Source organism: Kryptolebias marmoratus, linkage group LG23 (assembly GCF_001649575.2).
Source record: "Kryptolebias marmoratus isolate JLee-2015 linkage group LG23, ASM164957v2, whole genome shotgun sequence".
Taxonomy (NCBI): Eukaryota; Metazoa; Chordata; class Actinopteri; order Cyprinodontiformes; family Rivulidae; genus Kryptolebias; species Kryptolebias marmoratus.
Window position 1 is genome coordinate 16,402,778 of NC_051452.1, and position 18,340 is coordinate 16,421,117.

The 18,340-nt window shown below is 38.6% G+C and overlaps 1 protein-coding gene across 6 annotated transcripts in view; it reads left to right on the forward strand.

Moving 5' to 3' along the window:
• The window catches only part of dmd (dystrophin), a 272,414-nt gene that overhangs the window by 232,381 nt on the left and 21,693 nt on the right, over positions 1 to 18,340 (forward strand). For 4 of the 6 annotated variants that reach the window (XM_037973934.1, XM_037973936.1, XM_037973937.1 and 1 more), the window contains 7 exons: positions 9,618 to 9,679; positions 10,632 to 10,706; positions 12,127 to 12,328; positions 12,415 to 12,500; positions 13,661 to 13,818; positions 15,530 to 15,696; positions 17,325 to 17,436. In XM_037973934.1, the coding sequence (XP_037829862.1) occupies positions 9,618 to 9,679; positions 10,632 to 10,706; positions 12,127 to 12,328; positions 12,415 to 12,500; positions 13,661 to 13,818; positions 15,530 to 15,696; positions 17,325 to 17,436 (862 nt within the window). Of the gene's footprint in view, positions 1 to 751; positions 962 to 9,617; positions 9,680 to 10,631; positions 10,707 to 12,126; positions 12,329 to 12,414; positions 12,501 to 13,660; positions 13,819 to 15,529; positions 15,697 to 17,324; positions 17,437 to 18,340 lie in introns of those variants that run through there. The other 2 variants (XM_017438760.3, XM_017438764.3) reach the window with 2 other exon arrangements.

An 18,340-nucleotide genomic window follows, 5' to 3' on the forward strand; every position in this document is an offset into this window, starting at 1 on the left:
AAGAACCTAGCTACCATCTTGGAACCAGATTGTACCCGAGACTCACCCCGCTCTCCTTGTCTTGCAGACTCCTCCAAGACTCCGACCACTGTATATAGCTGCACATGTAAATAAACTCACTTACCGATATTCTCGTCTCCGTGTGTGGTTTTGGTTTCACTCTCTGGACAAGAACACTCGAGTTCATGACAAATATACACAGCAGAAAAATACTGAGGTCTGGATCTCGGTGTCCTAAATGGTAGCTACGGCTCTGATACTATGCACATCTGTAGGTACAATGTAGGGAACAAAGGGTTCAACATTTCTGTTAGTTGGATGTGAAGCTGGAGCATAGACATGGTTTAAACAAATGGGTGACCTGTGACCTTGACCTTTGTTCCCGTGACCTTGAAATCTGTAGGGATTATCATAGACCCATGAGGTGTCCAGCTGTGCAGTTTGACATTCCTTTCTTACACAAGCACAGACTAGGATTTCACTAAGAGTTCACCTGTTACCTTGACCTTTGACTCCAAGACCTTGAAATCAGTAGGAATCATTCTTGACCCATGAGGTGCCCTGTTGTGCAGTTTCACATTTCTGTGTTAAAGGGTTATTAATTTAGCGCTCAGACAAAAAAATCTTTGCAGGCAGCCGAACGGACAGACAGCACCAGGTCGAGCGTATAAAAACCTAGCTCTTATTTTGAAAAACCCAGCGGTAATGGTCTGTTGCTGGATTCCCGTGAAGCAGAGCCGATGTGTTGCCTCTGCAGCCCCCCTCCCCTGCTACTATCAGAGAGGAACACACACCGACACGGTTAGGCCCCACACGGTACCCCGGGACGCCTCTCGCCGGTGGTAGAGGACGGTCGGTCGGATCACGGAAGGGGCTCGGCATTTTTTCCTCCTCGAGTCGTGTCCTGTCCTCCGGACGCGGAGGGATTTGGTTTGCAGGCAATGCGGGAGCAGCTTCGGAAGTGAGTACTGGGAGCTGGGAACGTTTGTGGTGATGGTCGTAATGCAGTAGAGCTGTTCACACAGGTAAAACATCGGCTGTGGGATTTTAAAAGCTTTCATATCGGCGGAGGGATACTATCAAACATCCCCAAATACCGCTCGAATTCCTGTCATTGTCAAATGAAAAAGCTTTCAAGGAAGAAGAGTGGAGCTGAACGTTTCTATTGTGCTAATGTAGCTGGGCTGAAGCTTTTTTTATTTAACTGTTTTAAAGGTGGTAAATTGGTTTCTATTAGGCTGCGGTTGTAACAGAGAAAGCAGGCGAGGTGTGCGGCCACTCGAGTCCCTTCCACCCGCTGTCCTTTCTGCTGCCATATTGGAAGAAAAAGCGAATCTGTAGAGCTTCGTATCAATTTAGCGGACCGATAATACGTGGTGTGTGTTACCCGTGTGTATTTGAGTTCGGCCCAGCGGGGTGTTTGTAATTATTTATGCGTGCGTGCGCGCGCACGTGTAATGCGCAGCGAGGCGCTAGGAGATCCGTCAGTGCAGCGGTGTTTAAATTCCTTCACAATCCCGAAGGTGTATGCACGGTCACCTCCGATGAGTCTGGTATCGTGACCCCTCTTCCGCCTTTCCGTGACTATTATTCATTTGCTTTATGTAGGCACGGTGTGCGCGCGGAGCCGCGTGCAGTATTGATTATGTGCGAACATTTTTAGGACGGGAGAAGGATGTGTTCATGCTGCAGCAGCACTAACTACAGGGATTTCTGTGGGACCTTGTTAAAATGAGAGCGAAGGGCGCGCGCTGCTGGCTGCTTCCGACTTTTGGCACCCATATGATTGCAGGTGTGTGTGCTTGGACTAAATACAGCTGTTGGACATAAAGCCATGCACTCACACACACACTGGTTTAGCAGTGGCTGCTGAGGTTTGTAGACGTGGTTGTGATAATTATTAGCCAAAATCTGTGGAGTCATTTCTTAAGATAGAGATGGAAGTAAGCAGCAAATGCAGGTTGTTCAGTTGTCTTGTTTGTATTGTATACTTAAAACAAAAAAATAAGAAATTTGTGATTTGTGTTTGGTTGATTATTTCTTTGTTGTAACAATACTACATAGTAATAAATCTTGTACCGCTGGAAAGCCTGTTTATTTCCCCTTAAATAGTGTCACATTTGTTAGGAAAATGCATTTATGGGTTGAGTAGCAGTGGCTCTCTGTCAAACAGTTTATTTTGCTGTTGACTCTTGTTTGGTGTTTATTGGGTTAGATGAATGAAGTCTGGAGAAACAAGACATCTTGGCAATTTACCTATTTACTCACTTACCAAAGAGTTGTTTCAGTAGCATGTGGATAAGCCATACACAGCCACAACAGCCTACCTCCTACTCCTCAATGGCGTCCTGTTCTCAAACAGATTTGTCACAAGTCATCCATTCTGGTTGTGTTGGCTACATACTCAACTCTGTTGTTCAATCTATAAATGCATTTTAATTACAATTGTTGTGCCACTTCAGGGGAAATAAACAGGCTTTCCAACAATATAAGATTTATTGCCAAGTAGCATTGTTAGAACAAAAAAAAAAGACTAAACACAAATTTCCTTACTTTTTGTGCTATGTTTATAAAGCAGGGAACAGCATTAGAATACTTAAAGGGAAAGGTCTGGCCTCACTGAAGAGGGTTTCTGTGTGAAAGTAAAATAATTAATATCTTACCTGTTGTAGATGGCTTCTTGAACAGCTAGTTTACAGAGTCAATGTTTACATCTAACAAGACTGATGAGCTAATGGCTAGTCTGAACACAGAAGGCTGCCAGCTGTCCCTTAAAATACAGAATCGTCCCATATTTGAATCTAAAGAGACATGTTCCTTATCAAACCAATAAGAAACACACTTTGCTCCTTATTTTTAAGAGTCAGTGTAAATCAGGTGGACCAGCTGCTCCTCCAAACGAGTGTTTTTGCTCCCCCATCTTTTTGACTTAAAAAAGATGTTATATTACAAAAGAACGTAGTGTTTATTGATTCTAAATTTACTTTGTAAGTTAAAAACTAAAAGTTAAAAATAATCGCTCCATTCCACAGCCCATCCCTACTTTTTGACTTGGTTCAGTCCAAGTCATCTTTGTCAGAGCTAGCTCACTAGTCAGACAGCAGTCAGCTGTGGAGATGAGAAAGCCTAGTCGTTTTTAAGAGTTAAAACTATGCCATATTATTTTCTGACTATAAACCAGACAAACTAGAGTAAAAACTTTAGGCGATATCATGCTATTTAGAAGTATAATGCAGCCACAAGTTTATAAAAAATGGAAATATTGCTTTTATAATGCTTTTATCTTGGAGCTCATATACAGGTGTGTGAGACCCAGTGATATTGGACAAAATATGGCCTAAAAGAGAAAGATCTATAAATGTCTTGATGACAACACACTTAGTGTAGGTGTCTCACTAAATTATCTAGAGCTGGCTGTCTGCATTGCCAGGGTATCCTTCATCATGTTTGGAAAGTTGACAAGCCAAGCTAAGCCCAAAGTGAATTATTGCTGTGTTTACAGAACAGTCCGGCCATTTTTGAAATTATTTTCTCTCAAATAACTATCAATACGTAGTATCTTATAGCTTTGTTTAGTTTTATGCAAATATATGTGTGCTGAGGCTGCTGAATGTATCAGTACGCCAGGATTATCTCAAGTCCACTGGGAGTTGAGTAAACATTTGGAATGATGAGATCATTGACAAAAAGACGTACAAAGCAACTCCATTAACTTCCATTACTGTGATCAGATGAGACCACATGGATGGGCTGTCAAGGATAACACCTTGTCTGCATCAAATCTACCTCTTATCCTGCTGAGAACACCATCCCCTCAGCGAAGCATGGTGGTGGCATCATCATGCTGTGGGACAAATTTTCCTCCAAAAATGACAAGCCACAATTTAATTGAGGAAATTTATAATAGTGAACTTTGGCATTTTACAGTATCTCACAAAATAAAATATAAACAAAGACTGTAACAAAGAAATATAAAATATATGTTTAAAGTTTTAACTCCAGCATGAGAAATAATATGAAGCTCCTATCATTTAGGTATTTAAAACTGAACAAGTATAAATATTCAGCATGTTGTAAGGGTACTGTTGGTAAGAAATCATTCTTTTTGCAGGGAATTAGTCAAATGGATTTGCCTTCAGAAAGAGGAGCAAAACAAATACAACACGATTGTTTAAAATGTTTTTTTTTAACTTAACTACACTTTTATACCGTACAGGGTTTCCCCCAGCATATTATTAGCCAGGCGGCCGCCAGGCTAAGCTCCGCTTGTTTATTATAAATACGTCATTTTTTTTACACGTTTTTTTCCGTCATTAATATGACTCGCTCTAATTTGTCCTTTTTTACCAGTAAAATTATGCTATTAAATTCAGCATTAGATATGCTTTGTTTCCAACGCAGCCTGTGGCACAAAAAGCACAGTACAGTACAGCATCTGTCTGTTTTTCAGAGTTCTCTGTTGTTATTCATTGGCCTTGACGTGAAACATGTGTTGGTAGGTAGGTAGGTACATTTATTTATATAGCACTTTTCAGCACAAGGCGACTCAAAGTACTTTACAACACAAGAACAAAATTACAGACAGGTACAAGATACAATGATAACTAATTGTCTAAATAAGCTAAGCTAAACCAACAGATCTAAGCATGACTAAATGAACAGAACTAAACTAAGTGTACAGGAAGAGAAAGCTAAACTAAACAGTACAGAATTTCTAAATGGTAAAACTAAACAGATCTAAGCATGACTAAATGTACAGAACTAAACTAAGTGTACAGGAAGATAAAGCTAAACTAAACAGTACCAAATTTCTAAATGGTACCAAGGCCCACTAAAACAGCCGATGTAGTAATTACTAAGATAGAGAAAGAGGGAAGGAGGAGGGGGGAATGNGGAGTGAGAAAGATGAAAGAAACAGTGGAAAGTGTGTGTATTTGTGTGTAGAGGCAGTGGGAGGACGGTGTGGTGTGTGTGTGTTTGCAGATAGGTCCATGAATCACGTCACAGAGGCCATTGTCTTTGATAATGATGGAATAATATCAGTGAGCTCCGGACGGACACAGAGATGTAGGCAGGGGGGGGACGTCTTGTTTACATAGTTCCAGGAGAAATTTGAAGATAGCTGACCAAGGTCAGCCTAGGGTAGCCGAATTCACAAACAAACAGTAATTGTTTTGGTTCAGGCAGACTGTTTTTGTCTGCCTTGAAAGTCTTGCTGATACTTCTCAATGACGAATCCAAACAGCCAAACCATTTCGTCTGTTTCAAGCAAAGCAACTTTCTTCAAGATGTAACCCATATTATTCATGAGTTCCAGAAACGCAATTCAGTCTGCGGTCCTGTAAAAGAATCGCATCCAACTTGTGAGTCAGCTCGCATATCCACACAGTTTGATTGCTGATCGCCGAACCCATCAAACGAATTTGACGATAAGTCAGGTAACTGCCTAATCTAAACAGCAGAAATCCTGTTATCAGAAATCCAAATATGTAAAGATCCTCCACGTCTTCCACAGACAGACTCGATAGACAAACATGATTCTAGAGTTTCCAGGAATCCAATGTGTATCCAGCGAAGAATGTCTTCTCAGGGCAAGCTGGCTCTCCTTTAGTCAGCCTTCCCATCGAGAAAATGTGATCAATTGCATTGAGAGACCAGCTGACCAGATCCATAGTTCCAAAAATGTTTGGAGGAGTATGTAAAAAAGAAGTTCCGAAAGCGCGGGGGGGGCGTACAGGAGTCAGAGAGACAGAGAGAAAAGAAACACGTTCGCCTTCCACCAGGAGCAGAGAGAAAATAGTGCCTTGCTTGCACTTTTTCATTTATTTTTCAAATTAGGTGCAAACAATTTGTATTTATTTTAATTGTATTTTTGTTTAAAAAAATATTTCAAAAGTGCCCTTTTTAAAAACTGTAGTTCTGTAAATATTTGGCACAAATATCTTACAATATCACATAATAAATAGCCATATTTTCAACTTTACTGTCAGCTTTCATCTTTTATTTTACTAAATCACGGTCGGCCGGCGAATTGCCGGTGAACGGCCACCTACCACTGGGCTTAGCCTCTTTTCTGGGGGAAACCCTGCCGTATATGAATTGTATTTAATAATTGCATGTATTACAGTACAGTTGAAACCATGTTTACATCTTTTGTATAAAATACAGCCCATAACCATTTCTTCTCATTGTCTGATGTTAAATCAGACTAAACCTTTCCTTTTTTAGGTCTGTTAGGATTCCTCAAGTTATTTTTATTTGTTAAATGGTTAATGAGAAAGAGAACTTTTTAGAATTTTTTTTTTATCACTTTCTTTAAGGTCACATGTTTCCATTTTCTTAGTATTTGGTATCATTGCATTTGAACTGTATGACCTGGATCAAACTTTGTGGGTTTTCTTTCACAAACGCTTCACAATAGTTTGCAGGAATTTTGTCCCACTCCTCCTGACAGAACTGGTGGAACAGAGTCAAGTTTGTCGGCCTCCTTCCTCACACACACCTCTTCAGCTCTGTCCACAATTTTTCTATACAACTGAGATTAGGGCTTTGTGATGGCCGGTCCAAAACATTGACTTTGTTGTCCTGAAGCCACTTTGTAACTAATCTGGCAGTATGCTGAGGGTCATTGTCCATTTGAAGACCCATTTGTGTCCAAGCTTTAACTTCCTGGCTGATGTCTTGAGATGTTGCTTTAATATTTCCACATAATGTTGTTTCTTCATGATGCCATCTATTTTCTGAAGTGCACCAGTCACCTCCTGCAGCAAAACAACCCCGCAACATGATGCTGCCACCCCCGTACTTCACAGTTGAGATGGTGTTCTCAGACTAACAAGTTTCCCCCTTTTTCCTTCAAATGTAGCGATGGTCATTATGTCCAAACAATTCAGTTTCAGTTTCATCAAATCACAGGACATGTCTCCAGACATGAAGCTCTTTGTTCCTGTGGATATTTGCAAACTGTAATCTGTCTTTATGTTGCTTTTGGAGTAATAGCTTCTTCTTAATTTCATGACCTTTCAGCTCAAGTTACAGAACTTGTTTTACTGTGGCAATGACACTCTTTTTTTTTTGGTTTGATACAAACCTTTCACACCAAAACCCGTCTTCTTCCTGAGCGGTATGATGGCAGGACATTTCCATGGTGTTTATATTTGTTTATAAATGTTTGAACAGATGAACCTTCAGGCATGTAGAAATTATACCCAAAGATGAACCAGAGTTGTGGAGGTCGACAATTCTCTTCCTGATATCTTGGCTGATTTCTTTAGATTTTCTCATGAAGTCACACAAACAAGCAGTGTGTTTGAGGTGTGCCTGAAAATACATCCACAGGTGTAGCTCCAATTACCTCAAATGTTGTCAACTAACCAGTCAAAAGCTTCCAAAGCCACAACATCATCACCTGGCCTTTCCCCATTCCTAGTTGTATGTTCTACACCTTGTTTTGACCTTGTCAGATTTCTCTGAAACTAAACTACAGCAGTTCTCAGTCAGAACGTGGTGGGGTGTTGCTGATGAAAGCAAGCTGTACACTCATCACGAGCTGCTGTTTGCACACACTCTGAAGCTGAGTATTTTTTAAGTAGCTCTTCACCAGGGGACCCTTGTCCTCATGATCAGAAGTGGGAGTGTGGGAGAGAGGCAATGGGGTGTGGAGAGGGAGCCCGCAGATAGATTATTGTTTGTACATGCTTTAGAGAGACGGAGGTTAGTAGCAGGTATGGTCAAGTACAGCCGACTGGTCTCTGTGTGCTTTTTCCTGCACTGACAGGGAAGAAGTTTAACAGCAGAAAAAGATTTGTTGGTTGCTTGTTTCGCTTATTTCAGTGGTTTTCCACTTTTTCACCCATTGAGCCACATCACTGTTCAGTGATTACCCACTTTTCACACCTGCACAAATTAGGGGTATTATCTGGTTTTTGAGAAGGAATTATTTCAATACTGATGGATTTTCTTCTTGCATTTTTCCTTGAGTATTGTCTCCAAGGCGAGAAGTGTGATTCCGATGACTCTCAGCCATTTTCACATGTTGAAGATGTCACCTCACCAACATGTGATTACAGGTTGCTCTCAATAGTGCCCTGATAGAATGTGGTAGGTTAGGCGACGTTCTTCTCACATGCTCAACAGAGAAAGTGGATCCTCTGCTGTGCTTTTTTCAGCTGGCAGTGGGCTGTTGAGATTCCAGAAGTAGTCCTCTGTGATGTAGACACATTGTGTGCCTTGCAAATGATGATTTTCCAACTTCTCATTAATCTATAGTTGCAACCAGAAGTTTACATGCTCATCATGAACATAAATGGCATATTAATTTTGGACTTTTAATGATTTATTTAAACCATTCTGTTTCCCAGGTGAGATAATTATACAACCTGCAACTGAAATGATTTTTAAAAAATAGGAACTGGGTGTACAAGTTTGAAATTATTGTGGATTTTCTCTAAAATTGTCAATAGTTGCCCCTCAACCTCAGTCTTTTTGTATCCATCAACAGGCTTTTGGTATAATTCTGATTATGTGATTACTCGTCTTGACAGAATTGGTTTAGTTAATTTCAATTGGTTAGTTTCTTGGCTCAGATCTGTCTTTTAAAGCAAAGTCTCAAAAATTTCAACTAGGTTCAGGTTGGGGAATTTGGAAGAACATTCCAGAAGCTTCATGTTAGCCTGCTTTATCTAATCAGAAACCAGTTCTGATGCGTGTTTGGAATTATTATCCTGTTAGAACCCAACTGTGTCCACATTTCAACTGTCTAGCTGTTGATTTGAGATGTAGTCCTCCCCCTTTGTTATTCATCCACTTTGTGCACTAGTACCACAGCATGGTGCTATCATTACCATGCTTGTCAGTTGGTACAGTGTTCTGAGATTTGAAAGTCTCACCTTATCTCCTTCAAAAATTGTTTTTCTTATTGTGTCCAAAAAGGTTAATGTTTGTCTCATTTGACATTTCTCTTCATTTGGCTTGTCCATCAAGCTTGAAGGTGTGGCTGTTGGAACAGGATGTTCCTGAACATCTTAACAAATTTTTAGTCATTTGAGGGTGACAGTTTGAGTCTTCCTCAAACCTTGGCAAAGTGGTGACACATCTGAATATCTTGTACTTCTGTACAGCTGTTTGAACTAATGATCTTGGAATCTGAAGTTGTTTATAAATGATCTTCACTGAGATGTTTGGACTATCCAGACAATCCAGTGAATGAGGTCAAACAGATCCTTTTATGCTGGCAGCTGCAGTCAGTCATGATCAGTGATGTGAAGTTAATAGGTCAAGCCTTCTTGAGTAAAAAAAAACCAAAACATTTTAGAACCCTCATTATTACATATTAAAATATTTAAGTGAATGTGTGTGTATATTTGGGTTTCTGTATACATTTTGACTGTGTGGATTGAAGCAAAAAGTCCACAATAAATCCAAACTTGTGCACCTAGTTCTTGTTTTTAAATAATCATTCCATGGGTGGATGTAAAACATCTGACCGTAATCGTATCTTTACCAAGCAAACACTGGACTAATACTAATATATACTTGCAGAATCTGTTTTTCTGTTTCACATGTTGATCTGATTGTTTAAGTTATATCCATTTTCTCTCTTCTTTATCCCGTTCCAGCCACCAGACCCAGACAACATGCTGGGACCATCCAAAGATGACCGAGCTCTACCAATCTCTGGGTAAGCTGTACACATTGGACAAAAAAACAAAACAAACAATAACAAAAAACGCACAAACATTTAGCTTTCAGCTTTAGCTTTCAGTGGTATTTATACAGTAATTACAGACGTCCACCAACTTATATTCTTTCACAGTTTCTTGTGTATTGTCCTGTGTAGTTGATCAGATAATTGTAGATTTTCTTTACCTAAATTTAGAGATTTCATTGTTTGTTTTTGTTTTTTGCTTTTTTGTGATATTTTATTTTATTATTTATATTTTATTTTATTTTCAAAATCCCTTGTTTTCTTTAGGTCAAATTCATTTGTCTGTGACAAAACAAAAACTTTGCACTTTTGTTTGGATTTGATAGTTTGTTTTAATTACCCCCATCTTCCAATTTTTTGACTAGACTTTTTTTCTTGTTTGTTAAAGACATCTCGCTACTCATCCAAAAAGGTTTCAGAAACTGGAAGTTGGTTCCACAAGAGAGGAGTCTGATAATTCAAAGCTCTGCCTTCTGTTCTACTTTTAGAAACTCTAGGAACCACAAGTAAACCTGCAGTCTGACAGCGAAGTACTCTGTTAGGAAAATATGGAACGATAGGATCTTTAATACAAGATGGAGCTTGGTTGTTGAAATCAAATCTACCATGGTTACTTTCTGCTTGATATGTCTCACGAATTGTGTGAAGTTATTGCCGTGAGATTTTTTTAATTTGATCTGCCAATGGTTAAAATAGCTTAGTACTGTCTACAATATTGGTGTTTATTCATTTTAATTCAAAGATGTATTTTAATTCAAAGATGCAGATGAAAGGACTGACACACCTGATTATCAGTGAAGATAAATTAAATGGAATTTGGTTGAGCCAGAGGGACTTGTTAAATAGAATCTGTAACACCAATAGAGACGTTAATCCTCACACAGTTGATCCATTTGTCTTCATTTGTTCTTGTTCTGTTCTTTAGCCGACCTAAACAACGTTCGGTTCTCGGCCTACCGCACAGCGATGAAGCTCAGACGCCTGCAGAAAGCGCTCTGCCGTAAGTGTTCTCTATTTATGTGCTTCACACGGATCTGTGTGGGGTACCAAGTCCTCTGTTCTGTCATCATGATTGCTCCTCACAGCGTGTGCCTCCTTTAGCATGCTCTTTCCCCATACCCCTGTCTCTGGTCAGTCCATTTGCCATGGTGCATAAAACAAGCTTTGACGTAGTTTCTCCTGTAAAGTTTTGAAAAATAAGGGAGAAAACAGGTCTTATAAACGCTAAATGTGTCCTACAGGCTTGTGCCTTGGGAGACCTCCTTCTTTGTAAGTATTGGTGTGTTCATGAAGCACTTATGCATATGTACATTTATATGTACATTATAATGTTGCTTTTGTTGTTTTAATTCATGTAAATACACTGGTGTGATACCTTAGTATGTGTTTTGGTCCAAAACATATAATAAGGTATCACATAATAGACATATACCAAAACCTTTGGTATATGTCTATTTTGGATTTATAGCCCCCCCTGGAGAAAACTCCACCAGCCGCCACTGCTCTGAAGCATAATAAACAGAAATGTGGATTAATGCTTTTCTGAATTATTATACAACGATGAGAAAGAGAAACTCCATCTGCTTTCATTTCTAGGATTGTAATTAAAAGATCTGGTCTTTACCAGGTTCTAAAATTATTTAACTCTAACCTCAAGTGAATGAAAACTCACAGCAGATTTTACCGCGTCAGAACCTCTTTTAGCAGCAAGAACTCTCAGTATTAGTTTTCTGTAGGACTTTATCAGTCTCTCACATGGTTGTGGAGAAATTTTGCCCCACTCTTCATTGCTTCAGTTCATTGAGCTTTGCATACATTAGTTTCTGCTCAGCTCTCTGAAGGTCCCACCACAGTATTTCAGTCAGGTTGAGGTTCTGGACTTTGACTGGACTGTTAAAGCACCTTTATTCTTTTCTTTTTAAGCCATTCTGTTGTAGATTAGCAGCTGTGTTTGGGATCTTTGTTCTGTTGCATAATGACCCAGTTTGGTTCAAACTTCAGCTGTCAGACAGATGGCCTCAAATTTGACTCTAGAATCCTTTGGTCTACAGAGAAGTTCAGGGTCGACTCAGTGACTGCAAGGAGCCCAAAGCATCAGCCCTCCACTACCGTGCTTTACAGTCGGTATGAGGTGTTTGTGCTGATATGGTGTGTTTGATTTGCTCAATATGCTGTTGTGCATGATGAGTAAACAGCTCTCTTTTGGTCTCATCTGTCCGAAGGACGTTGTTCCAGAAGTCTTGTGGTTTATTCAGATAAAACTTTACAAACCTAAGTTGTGCTGTTGTTTTAAGTTTTTTTTAGAATCAAAAGAGGGTGGACTTTCTTTTTTCTTGTACTGTAATTCAGTCTTTTTTTTGTCAGTGCTTCAGTGTGTAAATCTAATTCTGATCCTTTCTCTGCTCTCCTTTTGTCTTCAGTGGACCTGCTGAGCATGCCAGCAGTGTGCGAGGTGTTCGAGCAACACAATTTGAAGCAGAACGAGCAACTGCTGGACATCTCCCAGCTGGTCAGCTGTCTGACCAGCCTGTATCAGCGGCTGGAACAGAGCCACTCCCACCTGGTCAATGTGCCATTGAGTGTAGACATGTGCCTCAACTGGCTGCTCAATGTCTACGACACGTATGTGAACCTCGCTCCACAAACAAGCGTTTCATTCATTTAAGGAGTTCTGTTTTCTCTAATGTGTCAAATTGTTCATCTAACAGTGGGCGCACTGGAAAGATTCGGACTCTGTCATTCAAAACTGGGATTATCTCACTTTGCAAAGCTCACCTGGAGGATAAATACAGATGTAAGTCAATGCAATGTGAGGATGGGCTGATGGAAGACCTTTACTTTCTACCTTTTGGAATAAATATGTTAATAAATTCAAAGTTTCTTTAATTTGAAAAGATTGCTACAGAATAAGTTGTTCACTCCAAAAAGAGGGTGATGAGGTATTTCTTTAAATAATTAAAAGTAGTGATTAAACATTAATGAGATGTTAAAATCTTAGATAAGGTAACAGAGTAAAGTTGATTAGCACCTTTTCTCCTTTGACTTACAAAATGGCATGCAACAGATAAGTAGGTTTTTTCAATTGATTTCAGTTTTATAAACACCTCGCTCCCCATTTAATATTAAAGTGGTCATAGTTGACTTTACCATGAATATCAGTTATCTCAATTACAATCAAATTAAATTTGTTTTTTGTTTTTTTTAAATGCACGTCATAGACTCTTTCTCTGAGCACATAGCTACAGAGGCTGCAGGGGGAAAGCAGCTCACAGTATGGCTTGTCAGTGGTGGTACGTGGTCTTATTGTCTGACATGTGGTGGAAACATTTTCAGTGGTAATTCACCAGACAAATTCACAAGACAAGATTTTATGGGGGTTTACTAAGCAATTTTCAAGTCAATGACAAATTTTGTGACTTTTTAATCTTACAAGATCCTGTTACACCTCAGCTTTAAAATGTTACTAGTCAAAAAAATTATTTAGATTTAAAACATAAACACATTTTTGTCTTTTTACAAATTTCTAAAGAATAACTGTAATCTTCATCCCATTTTAACCAGCATCCAAGCTCCAATTTCAAAATTAACCATCACTGGTCTAAATGAAAACTCCATGTCCTTGTCTTGGTTAATCCTGATTCTTCGATTTAAAGCATTTCTCACCAGATACAATAATATGCTAATAATACTGTGCCTCCAAAGTTATTAAGATAAACAAATTGTCTTTAGAAATCAATTAAAGGAGATATTTAACTACAAAATGAAGGAAATTGGGGGATGATTCCAGCCTCTGTCATGGATTCTTTTATCATAGGATGGGTCCTTCTATGGGAACTTGTTCATTGCACACAAAATGGCACCCTTATGCACATACATACGCACACCCCAAATAAAGTTAAACAAGTAACCCAATCACTTCATTTCTGCCCCCTACCCTTCCTCTTCTCTCCGTAGTCTTGTTCCGGCAGGTTGCCAGCCCGACAGGCTTTTGTGACCAGCGCCGTTTGGGCCTTCTCCTCCACGACTCCATCCAGATTCCTCGGCAACTTGGCGAGGTGGCGTCCTTTGGCGGCTCCAATATCGAGCCCTCCGTCCGCAGCTGCTTTCAGTTTGTACGTGTCTCCTTCCAAGTGTTTGTGTCTGTTGAAAGAACCTCAGAACAGGTCTGAATATGGGCATATTGTGGCTATAAAGATGACTGGTGTGTCAACAGGAATCAAACACCAGCAGTAGTTGATGTGGTGGGTCTGTGTAGACATGTGAATACTTGCCCTGTCAATTCCCGCTGTCTGCCTGGTAGTTTTCTGGCAGTTTGTTGTCCAGATTAAAGTAGCCTTTGTAGTCTTAACGTTATTTCTTTTTGCTAAATATATACCTGGACACTGGTGTTAACATGATGAACTTTTCAAAGGACAAGAACAAGAAAACCTCTAGTGTAATCCGTGTACTTTTCAGTGGTGAGACATCTATCTCAACTGGGCCTTCTCTACCCTACCCCACACACAGACCCAAAGACACAGTAATGTGGGGTTCTGTACATAAAGTTTACAGCACAGCTATACCTAAATAGACCAATTTCAATTTATCGTATTGACACGCATCACACTTTTCTGTTGTGAAAGCAAAAGAACAAGATGCATGAATTTTAACGTGTGACAATTTTATGACATACTGTCAGCAATTATGCAACGTGTGTGTGTGCGTGCGTGTGTGTGGGTACAAAGCATATTCAGTGAAATAGGCTACAATACTGTAGTAAAACTATTGCAGTAAAACCAAACAAAAACAAAAAAAAGACTTTGCATTTTGATGTTTAAGTTAAAGATGCTTTTTTACAGACAGATTGTTTTGCAATCAATCTTTGTTTCTTTAGAAGTTTTCAAGGTAGTTGGTAGTGATCACTGACACCCTATGTTTTAGTATTTTCCTACAGCTTTAGTTGAACAACTAAGGTTCTGAAAGCCTTTCCAATTTTGTCTGAAATAGTTACTGCATTCAATATTTTGGGACAGATTTTCAGCAGTATGTCTCTTTTGAGAGTTTTATAAGCCTAAAAATTATTTTAAAATGCCTCTTGTTTGGCAGGTTCCCTCTTGTTTGGCAGGCTCCAACAGTCACAGACCAATGATTGACCAATGATGACCTTTAGCAAACACAAAAATGTCTAGAACTTGCTCGGTTTTATAGATATTGAGCTAAGATCTAGTATCTCAGAGTTTGTTCAGTAATATTATAAAACCTGGAAAACCTTTTTTCACAAAAAATGTAAAAAATCATTTAAAAAGAAAAATATTTTATACATTATTTGTTTTGATTTTTATATTGGTTTTCAATGCTAAGTTACTAATGTAGAAAAAAATCATATGTAAAAATATCTCAAATTAAATACCTAGAAGTAGAAATTTATCTGTCTGTAATCTTGTATTCCTCCACTGTCTTAATTTGTTTGTAGTGGGATGTTAAATTTCATAAACAACTCTGAAAATAATATTCCATCTCATATTGAATAAAAAGAAGGGTTTTTTTAACCTCCGCCAAGAAAGTTATGTTTTTGGTAGTGTCCTTCTGTCTGCCTGCTAGTAAGATTACTTAAAAACTAATGAACAGATTTTGATGAAATTTTCAGGAAATGTTAGGGTTGTCACAAAAAAAACCTAAAAATCAAGTGAGTAAATGTTGCTGGTTATCCAGATCACAGTCTGGATCCTGCCATTTTTTTAATGACCCTAAGGCCTTGGCAGAGGTTTGAGTTCTCTGAGTACTTCTGTTTTTTTTTGTTTTTTTGTTTGATATCTTGTTTCATGTTATTATATTTGTCCCTAGGCCAACAACAAACCTGAGCTTGAGGCAGCTATGTTCCTGGACTGGATGCGTCTGGAGCCCCAGTCCATGGTATGGTTACCTGTCCTGCATCGTGTTGCAGCTGCTGAAACCGCCAAGCACCAAGCCAAGTGCAACATCTGTAAAGAGTGTCCTATAATTGGCTTCAGGTAAGTGGATGTGTAGAATTGCATCGTTACAAGTTAGGTTGTGTTCATTTTGTAAAACAAACAGAAACAAAAAACAAAAAAATAATTGGTGACCTACAAAGAAAGCATAGTAATGTATGTAAACTGTTATAAATAGGGTTACAAAGAGTGGAAAATGTCTGGCAACTTTACAAAAACTTCTCATTGGAAGTTAAGTGGGGGAATTTTGGAAGCATTCCAAATTGGAAACTTTCCATGGGAATTCTGAGAGTTTATGTGAATCAAATGGAAATTTAAACAAACTGTATCAAATCCAAATAGAAATATATTCATTTTGTTCTGTCATAGACAGATATTGTCATAGGCTAATAATAATAATAAATTTGACCAAAAGTTAGTAAAAGTAAGGGTGTATTCACACCAGGAAAGTCCTTTGGTCCACTTGTTTGGTCCGGACCAAAAGTGAACTTTATTTTTTTCGTTTGGTGTGGTTTGCATTCACATTGTGCTTTTTTGTAAGCGGACTATAATTTATAAACAAAGCCACGTGGGTGACGGTCATTGCTCCCATTGGACAGAAAGACGGGGGCAGCGGTTGGAGCACAGAGCACAGACCCGGAAATACAGGTGGAAGTCCTGCGTGCTGTATTTGTTATGTGCACATTCGTTCTGTTGGTACAATTACAGTACCATTTTGAAATTCAACAACAGCTCATTCAACATCGGTTTAATGACGTTTTACTTCTAATTTTGGAATGGCGCCGGCAAATGCGTGCCGCAACTCAAAGAAGCAAATAATGCTATTTGTCCTATGATGCTTAGCAACGGTGGCCCGTGAAGTCCAAAAAGGCGCATGCTTTACGTAGTTAGTTTGGTTCAAGTCTGGTCTGTATTCACACCAGAAGCGAACCGCACCAGAGTTCGTTTGGAAGCGGACCGAGACCACCTCAAAAAGCAGGTCTCGGTCCGGTTGTTTGATCCGCACCGGAGTTCGCATGACTGTATTCACACCTGCACAAAAAGTCCGGACCAACGCTGGAAACGAACTCTGCTTCAATTAAAGCGGACCAAATGTGTCAGGTCTGAATACGACCTAATAAATTTAATGACTATTTGCATATGATTACATCAATGTGTCAAAGATGGGACATAAACTTCCAGGTTAGTTTTTGTTTATTCCTATAAATTCAAGTTAATTCCCATGGAAAGTTTCCAGCTTTGGAAATTCCTTGAATTTTGCCACCTTATTTGTATATATAGATTCACTGGGGTGCAAATGAGGCCTGATAGGGGACAAGTTGTCATGTTGCTGCATCAGCAGATAAGACATGAAGAAGCTACTGCTTTATCTCCAGGCTGAGCTGCTCTACTGATATGATTCTTGAGTGTTTTAGTCACAACGCATTTCTTTTATGAAAACAAGAAGCTCCTTTCAAGGTCCATTTGTCTGAAACTAGGAAATGTATGCAACAATTCACCAAATCAACTTAAAAAAAGATAAAAGATCACAAAAATAATTTATGATTAAAGCAAGAAAGAGACCTAAGAAATTGTTCTTTGGGTATTTCCTTTCCCCATTTTCTTTTTTTTACATTTTTTTGTATTAACTCCTACGCCCCACAACTACTTATTGCTATTTTTCTCCCCAGATATCGGAGCCTGAAACATTTCAACTATGACATTTGCCAAAGCTGCTTCTTCTCTGGTCGTGTTGCCAAGGGCCACAAGATGCAATACCCCATGGTTGAATACTGCACTCCGGTATGAGAATATGTACATTTTTACCATGCAGCGTGTTCAAGAGTTTTTTAATAAGTGCACATTACACGTTTTAAATCAAAATCATAAAAAGCTGCTTCATGGCAGCTAATGTTTAAATGAATAAAACCAGTTGCCTTGTTTATTTAATAAGAGCTTTAAAATTTTATTTAAATTTAATTTCAAGTTTAGATAGATAGATAGATAGATAGATAGATAGATAGATAGATAGATAGATAGATAGATAGATAGATAGATAGATAGATGGAGAGAGAGAGAGACAGACATTCTTATATAATAATTTAGTCAATAACGCACACAAAAAAACAACATTTTTTCTACAATTTAAACCCAGTATTCAAAAGGGAGTAGGAAAAAGTATAAATTTATGATCCTACCCCTGCCCAATTCTTTAATAGCTATCTTGGCTATATGCAAGAAAAAATATATGTAGATATATTGTCTTGTACAGTCACATACATATCTATGTAAATAAAACTATTCACTTTTACCTACCCACATACATACCCACATTGCTATATGCAATGGCTCAAATTAACATTTCTGCTTAATAAATAATGACATTATGCAATCTATTGTCTTTTGGTTTACTTGAAGTTAGCTCTGAATCATTTTAAAACCTAAAAACTGCATTTAATTATGTCTTGATACGTTAACTCCTCAAATTTGCAGAGGGTGGACTTTTTTGTCCTTTTACTGTACATTGTTAAATAAATGAATACTCAAAAAAACAAATAAATAGAATTGTATACACCGTGAGCCACAAGCTTTACTGGCTCCTTAGTAAAATAATCTTTTGGACTCCTGTCAACTGCTTATTTCTACAACATGACGTCCATGTTCTTTGAGGCAGCTTTCTCCCAACAACATATATCAGCAAGGTGAC